A 20,166-nucleotide genomic window follows, 5' to 3' on the forward strand; every position below is an offset into this window, starting at 1 on the left:
TATGGATTCAATGCCATCCCCATCAAGCTTCCAGTGACTTTCTTCACAGAATTGGAAAAAACTACTTTAAAGTTCATATGGAACCAAAAAAAGAGCCCGCATTGCCAAGACAATCCTAAGCCAAAAGAGCAAAGCTGGAAGCATCATGCTACCTGACTTCAAACTATATTACAAGGCTACAGTAACCAAAACAGCATGGTACTGGTGATGGCTGCACAACTATGCAAATATACTAAAATCCATTGACTCATACACTCTAAATGGGTGACCTTTATGGTGTGTGAATTATGTCTCATAAAGTTGTTAGAAGTCAACATAAATGGAAGAGCAACCATTCACATAAAAATAAACAAAATTGTCAATGTTTTCTTTAAGAATTTTTCAGTAGGTATAGTTAATTACAATTTGACTTTTTAAGTCTGCACTAAAACTACTCACCAAAACCAATAGCAGGGTCCTCATTGCTATTACTGAAAATGATTAACCTTTGATACACTTGTAATATCTGAGAAAAAGAAACGCAGGGGTCTCAGCAGGGCTCCCTTCTAAGGTCACTTGATTTCTAAAGAAGTAACCACTAGGTTTGAAGTCACCAGGATGTTAACTATGGGGATGGTTGGTTCAGTGCCCAACATCCTGACAGCACATCTGACCATGTGTATTGTATCGGAGACCACATCCTCAGCTCAGAAAAAGAGCTGAACTCATTTCAAATAGAAAGCACACTGCATGCTGTTCCTCCAGGGACTGAGGTTGACTCTTCTTAGAGTGAGACATTCCCCAACATTGGAACAAAAATGACTCCCACTTCTTTTCTCAGCTAAACCTGTTCAGAAGAAAGTAAGGAAGAAAGGCAGGAAGCAGGGGTGGGAAGGGGGGAGGGAAACTCAGAGATACTTTCAGTATCTAAAGTTGTGAAACTAGACAATCAGGAACGCATAATCAGAGGGCTGGAAAGGGCCAAGAGCCCCTACCCTTCTCCAGCCCCTGTCCCCACAACTGCCACAGACCAGGCAGGAGCACAATAAACACTCACCACAAAGTGGGGAAGGAAAATCCAGGCAGGAGCCTCTATGTAAATAAATTTCCCTCCTGTCCTCAGCTTGCACTTGGCCTACTAATTCTTATATAACCCAAGGAGACAGGTAGAAAGAAGTTTGATTGGTGACCAATTTTGAGGACTTTTATTAAAATTCTAATTTAAGTCTTCAAGAGTTTTCAGTCATGGATACTGCAGATAATATTGCAGATGATGAAAGCGTCTTCAAAATCGTAGCTGAGACACTTTACAGTCTTCCCTGGTGTACTCTGATGGCAACAGGTCCCTTGCCCCTCTCCCACCCTGTAGAATTCCAGCGCCCCCCTCAGCAGTCCTAGCAAAGGAAAGCATGCCTGCTGGCAGTGAGCCATCATCCACCATTCTCACTTATTTGGATTTGGTTTCCTAATGCTAAACTTTGAAACTTGAAAAAAAAAATGAAAGGAAACCACATCCTTTTTACTCTCAGTATATAGATAGAGGCAGTTAAGAACTGAAAACAGATTTTCAGGTTGATTGATGTGGGACAGCAGCCACAATGAGGAACTCCTATAGATTTCTGGCATCCTCTCTCTCAGTTGTTTTTCTCCTGCTAATTCCTGAAGGTAAGACTGATTCTTCTCATTTCCATTATGACCATGAAGCAAAATGGAGCAGACTTTCAATGAACTTTTGGTAATATTACCTTCCTATACTGAAAGAAGATGTTTTCCCCCAAGCTTTATAATGTTTAGCCAGGCACAATGGCACATGCCTATAGTCCCAGCTACTAGGAACGCTGAGGTGGAAGGATCACTTGAGCGCAGGAGTTTGAGTCCAGGCTGGGCGACATAGTGAGACCCTGTCTCTATTTTTTTTTAAATAGCATTCTTTCTTGGATTTTAAATATTTGTGTATTTTAGAAAAAAAAATACTTTTCTTCTCATAATTATTTTGCAAAAGATAGCAGAACCACCAATGCTTATTGCTGCCAATTTGTAACTTGAAAATTGCCAAAAAGGACAATGTAAAAATGAGTGAACAAAACTCTCTTGTTAGTAAAACAAATAGTACCTTCCAGGAAAGGAATAGTGGCAACTTAGTCAGCTCAGCCTTTCCTGCTGCAGAAAATGCATAGATAAAGACAATTAAGACAAATCTGACCTAGACACCAAAAGTGAATCAGGAATTATTAGAATTTTTATACTTATTTCTCTGGTCTAGAGACTCTTTGGCAATAAATTAAGACATGAGGCCAGTTCCCTCATTAACCCTTTGGGAGTGCTATAGTATTTTTTATTAAGCTAATTTTTTGTCTACCAAATGGTAACCAATATTTCTGCTTTTGTGTGAGTTGTGCATGCATGGGTTAAAATGCTGTATAATTCATGGTATTACCACTGAAAGGGTGACAGCTCTTGGGGAGCTCTAGATTTCCCTTGAAGAACCTGCTAGGAAGTGAGGACTACTCTCAAGCTGTGGCAATATGGAGCCAGCCACGGTTTTTCCCAGGATTCATCAGCTTTTGGAGGCAGGGACTTATGTAATAACTTGCCTTGCCAGGAATTCCCAAAGAACTCTGGTTTATCATGCACCTAAATATGAGAAGACTTTGGGAGGCTGAGGCGGGTGGTTCACAAAGTCAAGAGATCGAGACCATCTTGGCCAACATGGTGAAACCTTGTCTCCACTAAAAATACAAAAATTAGCTGGGTGTGGTGGCACGTGCCTGTAATCCCAGCTATTCAGGAGGCTGAGGCAGGAGAATCGCTTGAACCAGAGAGTCAGAGGCTGCAGTGAGCTGAGATCGCACCACTGCACTCCAGCCTGGTGACAGAGCAAGACTCTGTCTCCAAAAAAAAAAAGAGAGAGAGAAGAAATATAAAAATAACAAGGCTGCAGGACATTTAGGATAAAGGTTGGCTATGTTATAAGCAGGGTATAGTATGACTATATTCAGGCATGTTAAATCCTCCATAACAGAAAAACATAGGGCAGATAAATCCAGCCGTATCTTTTCTTCAAAGGAAAACAACAAAAGCAACCTGCTGTGATCCTCTTTGTTTCCTTTGTTCAGAGAGGGCAGTGTGGGCCCATATAAGGAACAGACAGCAAAGCAAGGCACAGTTGAAATCTATCTGTACATGAATCACCCTAGGAAAATTGGGATTGGGTGAAGGTCTTTTGTTTCTATAAGCTCTTTACCCTTTTGTTTCTGGAGCCTAGAATTTCTTCCTCCCAGTTCCCTTTTTAAAAGCAGACACCTCTGCTTTTTCAAATCACACTAGCCACATTTCATGTGGTCACTCTCCTCCTTGCTCTTACCCTCATCAAATCTTACGAAAGGCTTCTATAGCTGTCATTAATACTTGCCTGTGAATTTGGCAATGACTTAGTCCTAATTATGGAACAAGAGGCACTGTGCCCTATTCAAGAAACCATAAGTCTCGGCAAAAGTATTTTGGGAGAATCCAAGAACATCTGGTGCAGGAGGTGGAGTGCTCAGAGTGTATCACTAAGACATAAGGTTCTCTCTATCAGCATGTATGGTTTGCCTTGTGTTTAGTTCTCACTGTTCCTTAACAATGGGTCTCTACTTCTAGACTATCATCAAGGAAATGTCACTTAGGCAGAATTCTTGGCATATAGTATCTTCTTTCCTCTCTTCCCTATCTCATTGGAAAAGAACTTAGATTAAACCACATGGTTTGGTCTAGAGATTGAAGGGAAGGTGCAATTGATATTATTTTCTTAACTTATGAGTGAGAACAGTGCAGTTTAATAACCAAAAGTCTCATAATGACCAAAGGACTGAGGGGTAGGGTCACAGCTAAACGATGCTAATATTGGTTCATAAGCTGTATTTTTGCAATGGCTTGGGGTTAAAAGGGAAGTTATGAGGCTTCTAAAAGTCTTATCTATTTCCCCCAAATTAATACTTAGCCAAAAAGGGTGGGAGTATTTGAGGTTGTCACTACCACTGGCATTTCCTGCAGCAACTGTTAATGGTAAAGACCAAGGCAGAGCTTTCTGCCCTGGGGCCTGAGGTTGCTGGTTTGTGACATCCAGCCTAATGATCCTGGAACAGTCAATGACCTCGCTTCTGTGGGTGGAAGAGCAGGACCCTAGAGTCCAACAGGAATAGGATTTGCATCAGATGTCTGCGGGTCTACATAGAGTAAAAGCAGGGGAAATGCTCTCATCCAGACTTCCTCTCAGTGCAAAAAGCATGGCTGGTCTTAGAAACATGACTTTGTGTAGGGCCCTTTGGGGTTGAGCAACAATCTGATTTGTCTTTTTCCATTGAACAGATGTCTGTGAAAAAATTATTGGAGGAAATGAAGTAACTCCTCATTCAAGACCCTACATGGTCCTACTTAGTCTTGACAGAAAAACCATCTGTGCTGGGGCGTTGATTGCAAAAGACTGGGTGTTGACTGCAGCTCACTGTAACTTGTAAGTGCCTGGGTTTTTAAAAAACAGTTTGTAAAGATACTCTAATTTGGGGAAACATTAATAAAAAGAGTAGGCCGGGCACAGTGGCTCACGCCTGTAATCCCAGCACTTTGGGAGGCCAAGGCAGGTGGATCACATCAGGTCAGGAGTTTGAGACTAGCCTGGCCAACATGGTGAAACCCCATCTCTACTAAAAATACAAAATTAGCCAGGCATGGTGGCGCATGCCTGTAATCCCAGCTACTTTGGAGGCTGAGGCAGGAGAATTGCTTGAACCTAGGAGGCGGAGGTTGCAGTGAGCCGAGATCGCACCATTGCACTCCAGCCTGGGCAACAAGAGTGAGACTCCGTCTTACTAAACTAAACTAAACTAAACTAAACTAAACTAAACTAAACTAAACTAAACTAAACAACTAAACTAAACTAAACTACTAAAAATAAAATAAAATAAAAGAGTAGATCCCACTGAAGCCATGGGAGGTTCACACGTATCTTCACATCACTTAAGTCTTTAGGCACTTGCTTGAGCCTAAAAGGAAGTTAAGCCCACACTTGCCACAAAGAATCAAACAATGAGGACGCAGCATCTACAAGCTCTTTCTGTACATCTCCACTGAGCCATTGGGTACAGGTGCTGCAGAGCTTTGCTTCTGTCATGACTGCGTGATCAGGTAGAATTAGCCTCAGCACGGAAGGCTGAAACCTTCAGTGCCCCCTCAGAGCCCTGGGTGCAACCGTCAAGTACAGAAAGCTTGTGTCCAATGATCTTCCTGTATGCCTCCGTGAATTCCTCTCACATCTTTGGCCATCTCTTCACTCCTGTTGACCACTACATTCAAACCTCTTCCCAGGCCTGGTCTTTTCCTACTCTCTAAATCAAGCCTCTAAATCTAGGCCATTCAATATGATAGCCACTAGCTACATGTAGCTATGTAAATTTCAATCAATTAAAGTTAAATAAAATCTCAAATTAGTTCCTTAGTTGCACTAGCCACATTTCAAGTCCTCAGTAGCCACATGTGGCTAGTGCAGATTCATAGAACATTTCATCATAAAAATATGCCCTACTGGAAAGCACTGTTCTAAGGTCTTTTTCTTTTATTTTTTAATTATTTACTTTTTATTGACATATAATAGTTGCACATATGTTGGGGATACATGTGATCGTTTAAGTGAGACTAATCTCAGCTGATGTAATGGAAAAGAGGCAGTGTGCACAATCTGGTTGGTGTAGTTTATACTAGGTTATGAATGATAGCCTTAATCATCAGTACATCAGAAAGCATTTTGATTTTGATAATTAAAAGGAAACTTTAAGAGAAAAAAAGACTCCTGGACCCCTCCTTCAGACCACCATCCCTTCAACATACTCAATGCCAAGCAAATAGGGTCCTCCACGGGGCAATCTGTTTCTGAAAGTTTTCCCATTTGAGTTTGTTGTTTTCTTGAAAAGATCCCTTCAGTGCATTACTTTACAACTATTGGCTGCTTTTTGTTTCTGTCTCTGGACTACTGAGATCTTTGCTTCCCATCACAGCTAATAAGTAATTCTCCATCACAACTAAATAAGGCAGGGGTAGAGGGGCAGACAAGCACAAGACTTGGCTTTGCTGCCATGGAATTCTCTTGTTTTTCAATGAACCTAGTTTAGCTTTTTATAAATAAGCTGGTGATGATGATGATGACAATGAATTCATAAACATTCTTTTATTCATAAACATTATTTTATTCTTTAAAGCACACATTTTCTTTCTGAGCCACAAAGAAATCTCCCCACCTCCATATTTACAAATGGGACAATGAAACTGATCAGCATATATGCTCAATTGCTAATACAAAGAATAAATCCAGTAAATAATGTTGTGTCTGTTCTCAGGAACAAAAAGTCCAAGGTCATTCTTGGGGCTCACTCAATAACCAGGGAAGAGCCAAAAAAACAGACAATGCTTGTTAAGAAAGAGTTTCCCTATCCATGCTATGACCCAGCCACACACGAAGGTGATCTTAAACTTTTACAGGTACGTATCTTTGATTATCTTCTCAAAAGTCATAGAACCTTCTACAATCTGGCCACCGATGTGAAAACCTTTCCTTGGTGCCCCTGTTATAAAAACTCATATAAAGAGGATTCTGAAATTTTGGACTATAATTTAAAATGTAAATATTTATCTTATCCCAATTAACACTTTATGTTTTTCTTCCAACAGCTGACGGAAAAAGCAAAAATTAACAAATATGTGACTATCCTTCATCTACCTAAAAAGGGGGATGATGTGAAACCAGGAACCATGTGCCAAGTTGCAGGGTGGGGGAGGACTCACAATAGTGCATCTTGGTCCGATACTCTGAGAGAAGTCAATATCACCATCATAGACAGAAAAGTCTGCAATGATCGAAATCACTATAATTTTAACCCTGTGATTGGAATGAATATGGTTTGTGCTGGAAGCCTCCGAGGTGGAAAAGACTCATGCAATGTAAGTAAAATAAGATCCCACATTTCAGCTATTGACTTAAGTCATGCAGACAGAGAAAATGTAATGTCATGCTTTGTTTTGTCATGGCACTGGCTTCTACAGGATCCTAGAGCTTTTTGAAATAAGTTTAATAAAACCCCAGTCAAATAAATGAATGTTCGCAGCTCAAGTGAGTCATTAATCAAAAATAAGAAGTTCACTGCTAGTGCATGGGGTGACCTACTACATATTTTTGATTTTTTACAAAAATTACTAAGAAGCAATGTTTGGTCTCATTTTTCATATTAACATATGTAGATCTAAACTTGAAGATATACAACACTTATGAGAGCTGGAGTCAGGGTTCCTCAAGGCCATTCAGTACTCTTTCCCCACTTCAGTACATTCCCTCTCCTTCCCCACTACATTCCTATGCCATTTAACGTCGGCATGTCTGAAATGTCTGTCAAGCCTGGCTGAATATTTCCAGCCAGACCCCGTAGCTTCCTAGAGCTTAGTTTAATCCGCAGCAAACTTCAAAGCATGACTCATACCAGAAAATGTGTAAGCTTCCATCCTAGAACCCCCTGAGAAGGGGTGGGATAGGGCCATGCTTAAAGATGAGAATAGAAGAAACATTTTACAGATTTTTAAACTGAGTACTACCTTGCATTTCTCATGTGTCCCAAAGACCCTATAGAGTCTTACCTGAAGAAGGGTGTGCAGTATGCATGGTTTGGCAGTTACCAGAGATTGAGAAATCCAAAGGTCTCTGTCCTTCCCTAGATCTATGTCTTGCCTTCAGAACAAAAGCTAGCCAAATCCCAGGAAAATAAAACATTTGTCTTTAGTACCTGTCCACTTTCTCTTCTCTGCCCTAGTTCCCCCATTCCCTCCCTTGTCCACCACCCTGGGCTCCCAGGAACCCAGAACCTTCATGCTTTTGGAACCCACATGCAGCATCCTAAGGCCACGGCAGCATCCCAAGACACTAGTCCCCATCCCACCAGCCACCCGCCACCACCAAAGCTTGGCAATCCTTGCCTGTTCTCTCAACACCCTGGAATTGGCTATTGATGAATTAAACTTAAGGACTAATTCTGCAAATGCCAGTTACTGTAACAGGCAGGGGAAATAAACCTGCCCGGGGAGGATTCCGGGTTCCAACATGGTTCTTTATTTCATATCTTTCTAAGGCCAACTTTTGCCTGAAAGCGACTGATTTGGTTTTGTTTCTTTTGGAAGGCAATTATCTGCTAGAAGAACCAGAAAACATAGTTTTTATTCTTTGCTTCAATGTACCATCTGCATTTGACTATTTTGCCCCTTGAGTTATTAAGCATTTTGAGAAAATGACAAATAAACAGGAGACTTTCCTTTCCAAAAGCAGAGCAACAGTCTCAAAATTAGTTGATAACATGTACAAGTTTCACTTCGATTTTCACTGGCTTATAAATAAACCAAGTGAACCAATTCAAAAATATTAACATATTTCCAAACATTTTAATTTTTAAGTACTATCTTCAATTAAGTCAAGGTTGATCTTAACTCCATATTAAATGCTGCAGAATTTCTTCCATTTCACTAGTGGTAATGCTGAACATTGACCCCACACCCCACCCCTCTTGTTTTCCTCCAGGGAGATTCTGGAAGCCCTTTGTTGTGCGAGGGTGTTTTCCGAGGGGTCACTTCCTTTGGCCTTGAAAATAAATGCGGAGACCCTCATTGGCCTGGTGTCTATACTCTTCTTTCAAAGAAACACCTCAACTGGATAATTATGACTATCAAGGGAGCAGTTTAAATAACTGTTTCATTTCATTTACTGTGGCTTCTTAATCTTTTCACAAATAAAATCAATTTGCATGACTGTACCTGTTTCTCTCTTGTAACCTTAGTGGGCAAATCTGCACCAGCAAAGTGAAGCAGAGTTACATGGCAGCCTTGTAGATAATGCAAGGATTATGTGATCAATGTCACCAGAGTCATTTGTGCATCAAGTGACATGGGAATGCTTCCTGAATTATTCGTCTCTCTGTCTCAGTGAAATCCAGCAAGAACGACCCTAAGATCAGGTCTAATAACAAATGCAGTAAAGGGCTCCACAATTCCACAGGAAACAGAAATAGCCAGTCTGGAACATTTGTGTTAAAAGGAAATATAGGGCATTGTTCCACATTAACACCTGCTTTTCATGTTATACACAAGAACCTGAGTCTATGGGAGAAAAAGAAACAAGCAATGCCTTACAGTATTTTCCAAATTACATGCCCTTTCCAAAGGGCATACAAATAAAGTGCTTGGGCAGCCAAGAAAATTATACAATAGAGAGTCAGCCTTCTTTCTCAGTGCCTTGCATTTAAGCCTTGGATTACCTAGGTGATTTCTCAGTTCTCTTTGTTCTTGAGACAGGGTAGATCCAATCAACACAGTGGTTACAGTGGCTGCCATCCCATAGTAGGGAGTGAGTGTTGACTTGTATCCAGAAAGTTTTCTTTGGAAAAAACCCTCATAATATTTTTTCAACACAGAGAATTTAGTAGGTAGTCATCAGCCTGCAGTCATCTCAAGATGTGATTATGTGAACAGATTCTTTCAATTTCTATAGTCCCTTTAGTAATATAAATTTTATATATGTATATATTATGTAATACAAATTTCAATATATATATAATATATGTATATACACATACACACATATGTATATACATATACACACACATATATACATGCATAATACATATTCAAACCAATAAGATACAGCAACACTAAGAGACAGGCTCTTAAAAGAAAGTGCAAAAAAAAAAAAAACCAACAACAAAGGAAGGAGCACAGCTCAAAGACTGGCTAAAATAATAGTACACTGGTTTTCAACCATGGTAGTTCATTAGACTCACCAAGCTCTTTAAAATTACCAATGCCCAGGTCCCACCTCTAGAGATTCTGATTTAATTGGTATTTGGTGGGACCCAGGATGTAGTATTCTTTGTATGAGCTCTCCAGTGATTCTAATATGCAGCCAGGGATAAGAACCCTTATACTAGAAAAGGAGACCTGGTGCTACTATATAAAAGAGAGGCTCTGAGAGAGTAACTATGATGATATTTTAAATACTTGCTACAATCCCTCATTGCTAGTTAGGATTTTAACTGCAAAAGGAGGATGGAATATTCCCTACCGTCAATATGTATTACAGATTTTGAACTCTGTTTAAAAAGTGGTTGTATGGAACCCTTGTTAATTGCTGGTAGAAGTGTAAATTAGTACAACTTCATAGGAAAATTGGCCATGTCTACTAAAACTCAACATATATATAAACCTATGACCTAGCAATTCCACTCCTGGGTAGATCCCAAACACACATGAGTGCTTTTATCCACCAAAGATGTGTTCTGGAATGTACATAGCAGCTTTATTCTTGGAAGTCAAAACTAGAAATAACTCAAATATCCACACACAATAAAATGGATAAACAATGTTACACAGGCATACAATAAAATATTACACAGCAATGAAAAAGAACAAACTTCAGTTTTATGCAACACAAATTTAATATTGAGGAAAAGTGGGATAAAAAAGAATATGCATGATGAGATTCCATTTATCTGAAAGTTGGCATAAGGAAAAACTAATCCATGGGGATAGCAGTCAGAAAAATGTAGAGCTGCTAACTAGGAGTGGGTATGAGGGATCCCTTTAGGGTACTAGAGATGTTCATATCTTGATCTAGATGTTGGTTACACAGTTATTTATTCATAAATTTAAAACTCATCAAGCTATAAACTTAAGACATGTGCTTTACTACATGTGAATTATTATTCCATGAAAAAATTTTAATTACAAAATTTTAAAATAAGTTGTAGCCCAGGCTTTTCTGTGCTATCTGAAAGCTTACCTTTTTCTTTATGAAAACCATATTCCAAACTTCCCAACAAAACTAATCGTAGTAACAGATATATTAATATTTTTCTTAAATGAGAGCCTCTTGTTCACATGCCAGTATTAATTGAGAGAAGTGCCCTTTGGCCATGACATAGTGTCATGAGAGTATTAAAACAGAAGTATCCAGAACAGAATGGCAGGGGACACTGGAAATGGTCTAATCATTTTGCTTATTTTCTTCTAAACATTTTCTTACAGTTTATACCTGGCATATTAGGAAGATCAAATTAAAACCATTAAAGAAGAGTGTGCATTGCAGAAAACTATCACTTCTGTGGCTTTCAGTGGCCTAAAATTTCCTAAGGCAAGAATTACTAACATTATCAAACAGATCAAATTTTAAAAACAGGGAAAATAAAAATATATATTGACAAATTAACACTAATTTAACAGAAGAGTCCTAAACTCCCCTGGTATATACTATTCTACTTTTGAATTCTTAAAGTTTTTGTTTTGTTGTGTCAATTTTGGGGGCATAGGGAATAGGTATGTATTAGTAAAAAAATTCATGTCAAAGCAAAAAAAAAAATCAACCAATATTTGATATCTGGCATGTGCAGAACATATGAAGGAGCACCAAAAAATATAACGCATGCTCCCTCAAGCCCTCAATTTAAACTCCTCAGGATGTTAAAACCAAAACAACCAATGATTCAAACAGTAATAAAAGACTTTTTTAAACAGCTATAATAGTATAATAATACCAAATAGATGATACAGGCTAATGCCAAGAACTCAAACCCAGGTAACATCATTTCAAAACACTTCCTGGAGAGGTTAGGACTTGTGTGGGTGTATAAAGGAAAAGGAGAGAGAAGCAAAAATTCAGATTAGAAGAAAAGCTCCAACAAGGCAACAAATCACAAGACTTAGCCAAAGTCTTAATATAGGAGATGAATGGGAATTAACATTCAAAAGACACAACAGTGAACTAATCAAGTTTGAAGGAACCTTAGCAGTGATCAAATCCAAATTCCTATCCTTGCAGATGTTGCAACACATCCAAGGTTACAGGGTGTATTTATGGCAGAGCCAAGGCAAGAACAGATCTCCTAACTTCGAGTCCTGGGCTCAGGACTCCAGAGGTTGAGGTCAAAGGTGTTTGGTAATAGGTTGTCCTTGAGAATTGATGAGCAGAGGACTGAGAGGATCGGCACATGACTTTTAGATGTTCAACCTAGCAGTGGTGTGGAGTCAAGAGGATCAGTTCTAAGACAATGACAGCAGACTGGCTGTCAGGCACACAGGATGTGACTAGGTGAAACAAAAGAAAAGAGAGCAATGTGTGAACTGAGGAAGCACACAGCAGAATAATCAGGAGGTTCCCTGAGTAGGAGACCAGAATAAGGATGAGACCATCAGGAGGGGAAAGGGATTCCTAGAGAACTGATTTTTAGAGAGAGTAATATGCACGCTTAACATACTGCCTAGCATATAGTGAGATTTCAGTAAGTGTTTTTCAAGTGAATGAGTTGTGTTTTCAATGTGTTGAGATTGAGCTAAAGACAGGAAAGTATCTCAAAAAGGAACTATCCTGAGGCAATCAGAAATATGAGGTTTGGAGCTGGGGAGAAAAGTCATACGGGAAAGAAGTAGAAATCTTTGCTATAGATGTTATTCTGAATAAAGTAGTGAAAATGAATCTCTAGAAAGGGGTAAGAATGAGAGGAAGAAGAGGAGGGGGAGGAAGAGGGGCAGAAAGAAGAAAGCAGAGAAGAAAAGAAGTCGATCTCTGGGAAGCAGAGCAAGTAAAGCAATCTGCAAAAGAAGAACAGGAGAACAGGCATTCACATCAAGAAGAGTATTTGAACTTGTTTGATACTCATAAAAACCCCATGGAGAAGACATAGCCAACATCATCATCTTCACTTAGAAATAAGGAAACTGAAACCTAGAGGGGCTGGGTGCTAGTAGCAATTCCATACAGAGGCCGTCCCATCAGCTGCAGCAGAAAACACCCGAGTCTGGTCTGGACTCAAAGCCAGGTGCAGCACTCTGCCCCTGTGGCCTGGGGGAAGAAGGAAAGACAGTTCATACTCCTCCACGTTACATGGGCTGCTGCTCAGGATTGTAGGCAATGTAAGTTGGGGCCATGAGTCCCATCCCAGGATAAAGGGCTTTCCCACATCCCCCAGGTTCAGAGCTGCCACCAACTGAGCCATGCTGGGAGACAGCAGTCAGGGCCGACTGCGACAGTTTTCTCCCTCAGTGCTCTTGCCCTGTATCAGTGTCCTGTGGCTGCCATAACAAATTACCATCCATTGGGTGGCTTAAAACAACAGAAATTGATTCTCACAGTTCTGGAGATGGAAAATCTGAAATCATGGGGTCACAGGGGCTGTGCTCCCTAGGGAGGCTCTTGAGGGGATGCCATGCCTTGCAGCTATTGGCAGTCATTGATTTGTGGCCACATCACTCCAGGCTCTGCCTCTGAGACCACGTCTCCTCCTCTTCTGTGTGTCTTTTCTCCTCTGTGTGTCTCTCACAAGGATACTTGTCATTGGATTTAGGGCCACCTGGATAATCCAGGACGATTTTATTTCAAGATCCTTAATGACATCTCCAAATGCAATATTTCTAAATAGGTCCTAGTCTGAGGTTCCAGAGATTTAGCATGGGTATCCTTTAGGAGACCATTTATCAGCCTACCACACCCTTCATGCCCTATACTGTTGTTAGTTCTGTCTTCTCTAATCCACCCATTCCTATGAATGACAGTGCTATGCTCCTGCCACATATCCCAGCCCTCCCCCAGAAGTATCCCACTGGGCCCCAGGTTTCAATAAACTAATCAGATAAACTGAAGCAGCTTAATGAAAAAGGACCCAAAAAGCTCTCCCACAGAGCATGCATGAGCCGCACTTAGGAAATTCTGGAGACAATACTTCTACTTCTGTTAAATGATTGCACATATACACCATGGAATACTATGCAGCCATAAAAAATGATGAGTTCATGTCCTTTGTAGGGACATGGATGAAATTGGAAATCATCATTCTTAGTAAACTATCGCAAGGACAAAAAACCAAACACCGCATGTTCTCACTTATAGATGGGAATTGAACAATGAGAACACATGGACACAGGAAGGGGAACATCACACTCTGGGGACTGTTGTGGGGTGGGGGGAGGGGGGAGGGATAGCATTAGGAGATATACTTAATGCTAAATGACGAGTTAATGGGTGCAGCACACCAGCATGGCACATGTATACATATGTAACTAACTTGCACATTGTGCACATGTACCCTAAAACTTAAAAGTATAATAATAATAAAAAAAAATGATTATTTGCCAGAGAACATTCTATGGCACAGTAGTCCCATGGGAGGTTAATAGGTATTAAAAATGAAAAGACTGTTTAATGTTCATACTAATTTGGAAGCTTTGAGTTAAGAAAATTAAACATTTCCTTATTTCAGGATTTCTTTATTTTAGGACTACTAGAAGCATTACAAATGTTTTGGAGATGAGGCTATAATAGGCAGTACTTCTCAGACTTATCTGACCACAGAGTTCTTCTAATTTGAGCATCTCAAGGGACTAGTGCTCCTTGGAAAATGCTTTGCAAAATCTGGCCCAATCCAACAGTGACTTTAATGGTCAAAACTTTAGGCCAAAATAGGTGAAGCTGACTCTATGAAAGGAGCCCGAGGCTAGGAGAATGAGGGAGGAAAGGAGGTCAGATATGATTTTGAGTGAGTAGGTATTTGTGGGCACAGCTGAAATCAAACTAGATGGGTGGTCACTGCTCAAAGGACCAGTACTGCCTACGACTCAATGAGAGCTGGAATTTCAGAAATGATCGTGTACTCTGATACAAGGTTCTCAGCAGAAAGGAATGTGAAAACACTATTCCACTCCCAAGAGAGACATATTTAAGATGCTTATTCTTCTACACACATCACTCCCAACACTCTCCTTTGTGCCTGTCCACGTGCATGCGCATGAACACACACACACGCACACACACACCACACACACACACCAGTAAAGGATGCCTCCAAGGGGCCCTGGGTGTGTTGGGACATAAAAAAGTTTACATTTATAAAGACAATGGAGGCCCCTTATTTTATAGGTGAGGGAAAAGATTTGGGGATACCAAATGTGTTGCCCAAGGTCACACAGCTAATTAATGACAGAGCCAGAACTGGGATCCAATTAAATGCTGTGACTATTCAGACCACACTCCAAACCCTGACAAAAGAATCTCTTTTTTTATGGAAGACCACTGTCTATTACTTAAAAAATAATAAACCATATAAATGAAAAGCAACTTGATTTAGTTGTTTTAAAAGGATAAATATAGGAGATGGACACAGTGGCACACGCCTGCAGTCCCAGCTACTCAGGAGGGTCACTTGAAGCAAGGCGTTTGGGGCTACAGCACACCGATGCTCAAGCCTGTGAATAGCCACTGCACTCCAGTCTGGGCAACATAGCAAGAGCCAGCCTCTTAAAAGAAGAGGATAAATATATAATAGAACATTACTGTAATGCTTTTATTTATTTATTTATTTCGAGACAGGGTCTCACTCTGTCACCCAGACTGGAGTGCAGTGGTGCAAACACAGCTCACTGCAGCCTCAACCTCCTGGACTCAAGTGATCCTTCCACCTCAGCCTCTCAAATAGCTGGGACTATAGAGTGTGCTACCACGTCTGGCTAATTTTTGTAATTTTTCTAGAAATGGAGTCTCACCATGTTGTCCAGGCTGCACTAATGCTTTTAAATTAATAAGAAAGAAAAGTCTATTCAATAAATGTAATAGGTAATAAATATACCTTCACCCTTTTGTGTTATGATGAAGAAGAGAAAAAGGGAAAAGGAATAACGGTGGGGGGAAATCCCAGTCTTTTCCAAAGCATGTACTGAAAACTATCTTGACTTAAAAACTGGAAAGCTACTTCTAGAATTTGTTAGGAAAATGGCATTCGGATTGGACGCAAAGACATTCTTGAAGTTTTTCTCTCACATCAGTGACAATCTTAATTTACCAGATAGTGGGAAATGTCATCTTTCTCTCAGACAAAGGTCCTTTTTAGGGTTTATTTTCTCAAGTTCTAAGAATACAGACACTGAAAGCATGAAAATGTTGTCTTCTTTCTGCAACTATAGTCATAAATGAGACCACATATTGATACATGGAATGATGAAACCAAGCCAAAGGCCAGATCTTGTCCTATAAGCTAAAAAGCTACCTACTCCTATTTTAAAGCTTAAAAATTACAACTCTTGAGTAGGTGGAAATAATCATAAGTTACCTTTCTTCTGTAGTCAGGTGGATGAGGTCTCTTTAACTGAAATTTTCCTCCCAAAAAAAATCATGACTATGGTTAACAGGGTAAGGCTTAGTAAAGGTGTGACCAGAATCTAGAACAGTTTTGTTCCAAACTTTGTGACCACAACCCACAGCCAAAACTACATTTTCTGTAGCAACCCCATACACACGCACGTACATGTACTACATAACTATAACAAAAGTTTCATAAAATACTACTTAATTTTCCATTTTCCCATCCTATACTATTCTATTTCACTTTTTATTGCTGATCTTGACTCACTACATTCATAATCCAATGGTCATGACCCCCAGTTTGAAGACCCTGATCCAGATCTCAGTCATCAGGTGTATGTTAAGAGCACTGTTCTTGACCCACAATGGAAACACAGCCTCACAACGAAAGCCATAAAAATTAAATACCTAGGCCAGGGGACACAGCAGTGCTCCCTCAGTGTGTTCATGGAACAAGTACTTCAAGATGCCCCCCACTACAGATTTCTCAAATATGTTTGGGAAACAACAAATGCTATCATCTTCTCTTGGTGATGCACAACACACATAATCTATCCAAGCGTTTGGAAGGTCCTTAAGAAAGAAAACACTGGCCAGGCATGGTGGCTCATACCTGTAATCCCAGCACTTTGGGAGGCTGAGGTGGGTGGATCACCTAAGGTCAGGAGTTCAAGACCAGCTTGGCCAACATGGAGAAACCCCATCTCTACTAAAAATACACACAAAAATTAGCCAGGCGTGGTAGTTGGCGCCTGTAGTCCCAGCTACTTGGGAGGCTGAGGCAGGAGAATCGCTTGAACTTGGGAGGCGGAGGTTGCAGTGAGCCGAGATGGTGTCACTGAACTTCAGCCTGGGCAACAGAGTGAGACTCTGTCTCGAAAAAAATAAATAAAAAGAAAAAGAAAAGGAAAAGAAAAAACTGTTCTAGCTTAACCCCAAATTTCCAAACTTACTGATCACATGGCATGTTTTTGTATTAACAACTTTGTATACATGTTTTGTATAACTGCTAAACACTTTTGAGAAATACTGCATGTAGAAGAAACTAATGGGTTAGAGATGAAAATGAGTGTCTAAGAGCTCAAAAGTAACCTCATCTTCAACTATAAGCATTTTAAGAGAAAAGGTTAAATGCACTCTTGGAAATTCTGTCTAATATTAATGAAAAAATTCGCAAGGAGTTAAAACTGAAGTACTTATAGCTTGTAAGGACCAGAGAAACAAGGAAGTACACCTGGTAAGTACATTCTTTATTCTAAGCATCAGCAAATTGATTTGAATATCCTGTCACATGCCCCCACCTAGCTGAAGGCCCTACCTAGCTGCTGGAATTAGTTTTGTAAACAACCAGGTTTTAAGGCTTGATTTACAATACTTCTCTAATCTGAAAAGGTCCAGGGAATTGCATGTCTTTTGATTAAAAATATGAGGATTGACTCATGCTCTTCCTACGCTTGCACCTGATCACCAAAATGGCTCTGCTAAGAGTTCCCTGTATTCTGATCCAGGCCACAGAGTGTGACAGCTGAAGAATACAAAGGTCATTCTGAGGCTGAGGTCCAGTCGGGCTCATCATCAGAGGCAGGAAGTCTATCTGATAAGGCTGTTTCATTGTTGCCCATTAATATTCTCACAATCTCCAAAGAGAGTCATGGTATTATCACTACCTAACATTGCATATATTTGTTTTCTGCATGTCTCCTCTCACAAAAGTGTAGGCTCCCTGAGGGCAAGGACATTGTCTCTCTTGTTCACCTGTGTATCCCCAGCACCCCAAAAAGTACCTCCCACATAATAGATGCTTCATAAATAAATAATCAATAAGTAAATCCCAGGGATTGGCCAGGAGGCTAGGTGAGTGGAGAGAGGAAAAAGACGGGATATATAATCAGAGTTCTACAAGAGATTGGATGCTGGTGCCCTGTTCTTGCATCAACCACCAGTTTTGTCTTCCTGTTTCCCTGGGCTGGGTAGAGGAGATATTCTACTCACCCTTGAGCCCCCTTTAACATTCTAGATTGCACAAAAGAGGATTTAAGGCCCAGAGGACAGGGCCTGGGTCTTGCTCCCCATCATGGGGTCTTTCTCTCAAGAAGTACCCAGTAAAAGTTTGTAGAACTAAGCTGAGAAGAGTAGTGGTCTACCTTGAAAGAGCAGATGCTCACAAAGGAAGCTCACGGTCATTAGTGGCCTCCTGACACATAATGTCTTGCCCTTTCAGATTGCCTTATCTTCCACCCATTCTACACCGCTGGTTTTTCTTCAAAATAAGATGATTTGTGATGCTAACTCGAGTTCAAAAACTGCCCAAGATCACCACTCCATCATTCATATACATATGCAAGGAGGAGATGACTTAATTTAAAGTGATGAACAATCTTAGTCAAATTCAGAAACATTCAACTATACGCTCTCTGAAGTAGGGTGGATGTAGGACTTTTTCCTCTGATGAAATATGTACTTAGAAAAACCAGAAGGAGAAAATCTTTCATTCAGGGCTTTTCCCCCCAACAACAGTTCACTTTGCTATAGGTGCATGGCATTTTACTCACCCATTTGCTTACCAAAAAACCCACCTGACCTGGACACAGTGGGACAGGTCCACACAGTCACATCATTCTTGGGAGTACCTTGGCCAGTTGCAATCTCCTTTGTCTTAGGTAGCCAGATTAAGGAACAAATCTGCAATAATGATCAAAAATAGAGAATTCTTGCAATTTCTGATTCCTTATGAATATAGTTAAACTGGTTATAGGCAGTATGCACTGTCCACGACCCAATCTCCAGTACAGCTGGGGTAGGATGTTAAAGAAATTACAACCATTCTAGGAAAGTTTATCCCAAGGCAACAAAGGACCAAGTATACAAATAGGCTTAGGTGCAATAAATTGAAGAATTTAAGTGAACTGTGATCATTGGCCAGGAAGAGCCAGACTACTCTCAAAGTTCATGGTCAAAGCAGTGATGGGAAAGAAAGGGAATGTGAAAAAAAGAAAACACAAATTATATTAACTTTGAACTCACAAATGAAGAGGTTTTTACAATAAAAAGAAACTCTTGAGAACTCAAATTCCTTATGGACTCAATAGAGAAAGAGAGCTTGTTGGGGGCATAGCCTCTGTTGTAAACTATTTTCACAAGATTCCAGAAGACCAAAATGAAGATGAAGCCCAGAGGAGATATTAACCTGTGAGTTTGTGCTTGGGGTCTGGATGCTCTTCCCAGCATTTATATCCAAGATGTGTAAGCGTCCATCCTTCATTCCTCCTCCAATGGCAAGGATCCCAGACTGCCAGGGACACCAATCCATGGCCTTTAAAATTTCACATAATAGCACAGACAGGTCAGCTTCAAAGAAGGTGCACTCATGAATGTGATGCACTTATGTAAGCAGCAAGTCCCCAGGTCTGCACCTGTCACAGCTCTCCGGGGCCCGCTATCTAAAGGCAGAAGCAACTGCACCCTCCAGAGATTACTTCTAGGGACTAGCAGTCACTTCTGGAAGGGAAGGTACCTAATACGACTCAAATGATGCTAACAATTGTGGATTTTTTAACATAGACTATGCAATAACAGTTGAAAAACTACATGCAATACATCCTATGGGGCAAAAATCTGCTGCTGGGATAGTTCACATGTGCCCTTGCAAATTGGCTCTGAAAATGCAGGCTTTCTCTGATTTGTCTACCTGTGTCCTTATGTTCCAGGTAGTGATCAGATAAGAGAAAAGAGAACTATATGTGATTGCTCACAACTCAACAGTCTCAAGCACTTCAAATCTTAAGGCAGTTCAGAAAATAAAATTGCCTTCTATTTATTTATAATTATAGTTAATTCTAAAAAATAGGATTTAGTATCACACATTTATATTGATAATTGAAATTACTAATAATAATCACTTTAAAGGACATTTTAACAAATACTATGGTTATATGTATCTGTGTATCCTTATCAATCATCTTGGTAACTACCCTCATTTTTGCATCTTCTCTTCTACACAT

The 20,166-nt window shown here is 40.1% G+C and overlaps 2 protein-coding genes across 8 annotated transcripts in view; one reads left to right on the forward strand and one right to left on the reverse strand.

The window, feature by feature from the left end:
- The window catches only part of CDC20B (cell division cycle 20B), a 94,158-nt gene that overhangs the window by 18,558 nt on the left and 55,434 nt on the right, over positions 1-20,166 (reverse strand). For 3 of the 7 annotated variants that reach the window (XM_063724103.1, XM_063724102.1, XM_024247443.3), the window contains 3 exons: positions 19,353-19,478; positions 18,730-18,847; positions 9,636-12,877 (listed from right to left, as the gene is read on the reverse strand). In XM_063724103.1, coding sequence (XP_063580173.1) covers positions 12,777-12,877; positions 18,730-18,847; positions 19,353-19,478 — 345 coding nt within the window. In that variant the 3' untranslated portion in view covers positions 9,636-12,776. Of the gene's footprint in view, positions 1-9,635; positions 12,878-18,729; positions 18,848-19,352; positions 19,479-20,166 lie in introns of those variants that run through there. The other 4 variants (XM_024247444.3, XR_010139956.1, XR_010139955.1 and 1 more) reach the window with 4 other exon arrangements.
- GZMA (granzyme A) lies at positions 1,520-8,801 on the forward strand. Its single transcript, XM_002815558.3, has 5 exons — positions 1,520-1,644; positions 4,330-4,474; positions 6,351-6,492; positions 6,682-6,951; positions 8,570-8,801. Exons 1-5 carry the CDS (start codon positions 1,578-1,580, stop codon positions 8,729-8,731), a joined length of 786 nt encoding a protein of 261 aa, XP_002815604.2. The 5' UTR covers positions 1,520-1,577; the 3' UTR covers positions 8,732-8,801.

The sequence above is a fragment of the Pongo abelii genome, chromosome 4 (genome assembly GCF_028885655.2).
Source record: "Pongo abelii isolate AG06213 chromosome 4, NHGRI_mPonAbe1-v2.0_pri, whole genome shotgun sequence".
Lineage (NCBI taxonomy): Eukaryota > Metazoa > Chordata > Mammalia > Primates > Hominidae > Pongo > Pongo abelii.

Excerpts from the sequence above, each read along its gene's own strand:
- GZMA (XM_002815558.3), top strand. The coding sequence starts at position 1,578 with ATGAGGAACTCCTATAGATTTCTGGCATCCTCTCTCTCAGTTGTTTTT. Across the intron at positions 1,645-4,329 it reads TCTCCTGCTAATTCCTGAAG|ATGTCTGTGAAAAAATTATT; the intron begins GTAAGACTGATT and ends TCCATTGAACAG. Across the intron at positions 6,952-8,569 it reads GTGGAAAAGACTCATGCAAT|GGAGATTCTGGAAGCCCTTT; the intron begins GTAAGTAAAATA and ends GTTTTCCTCCAG.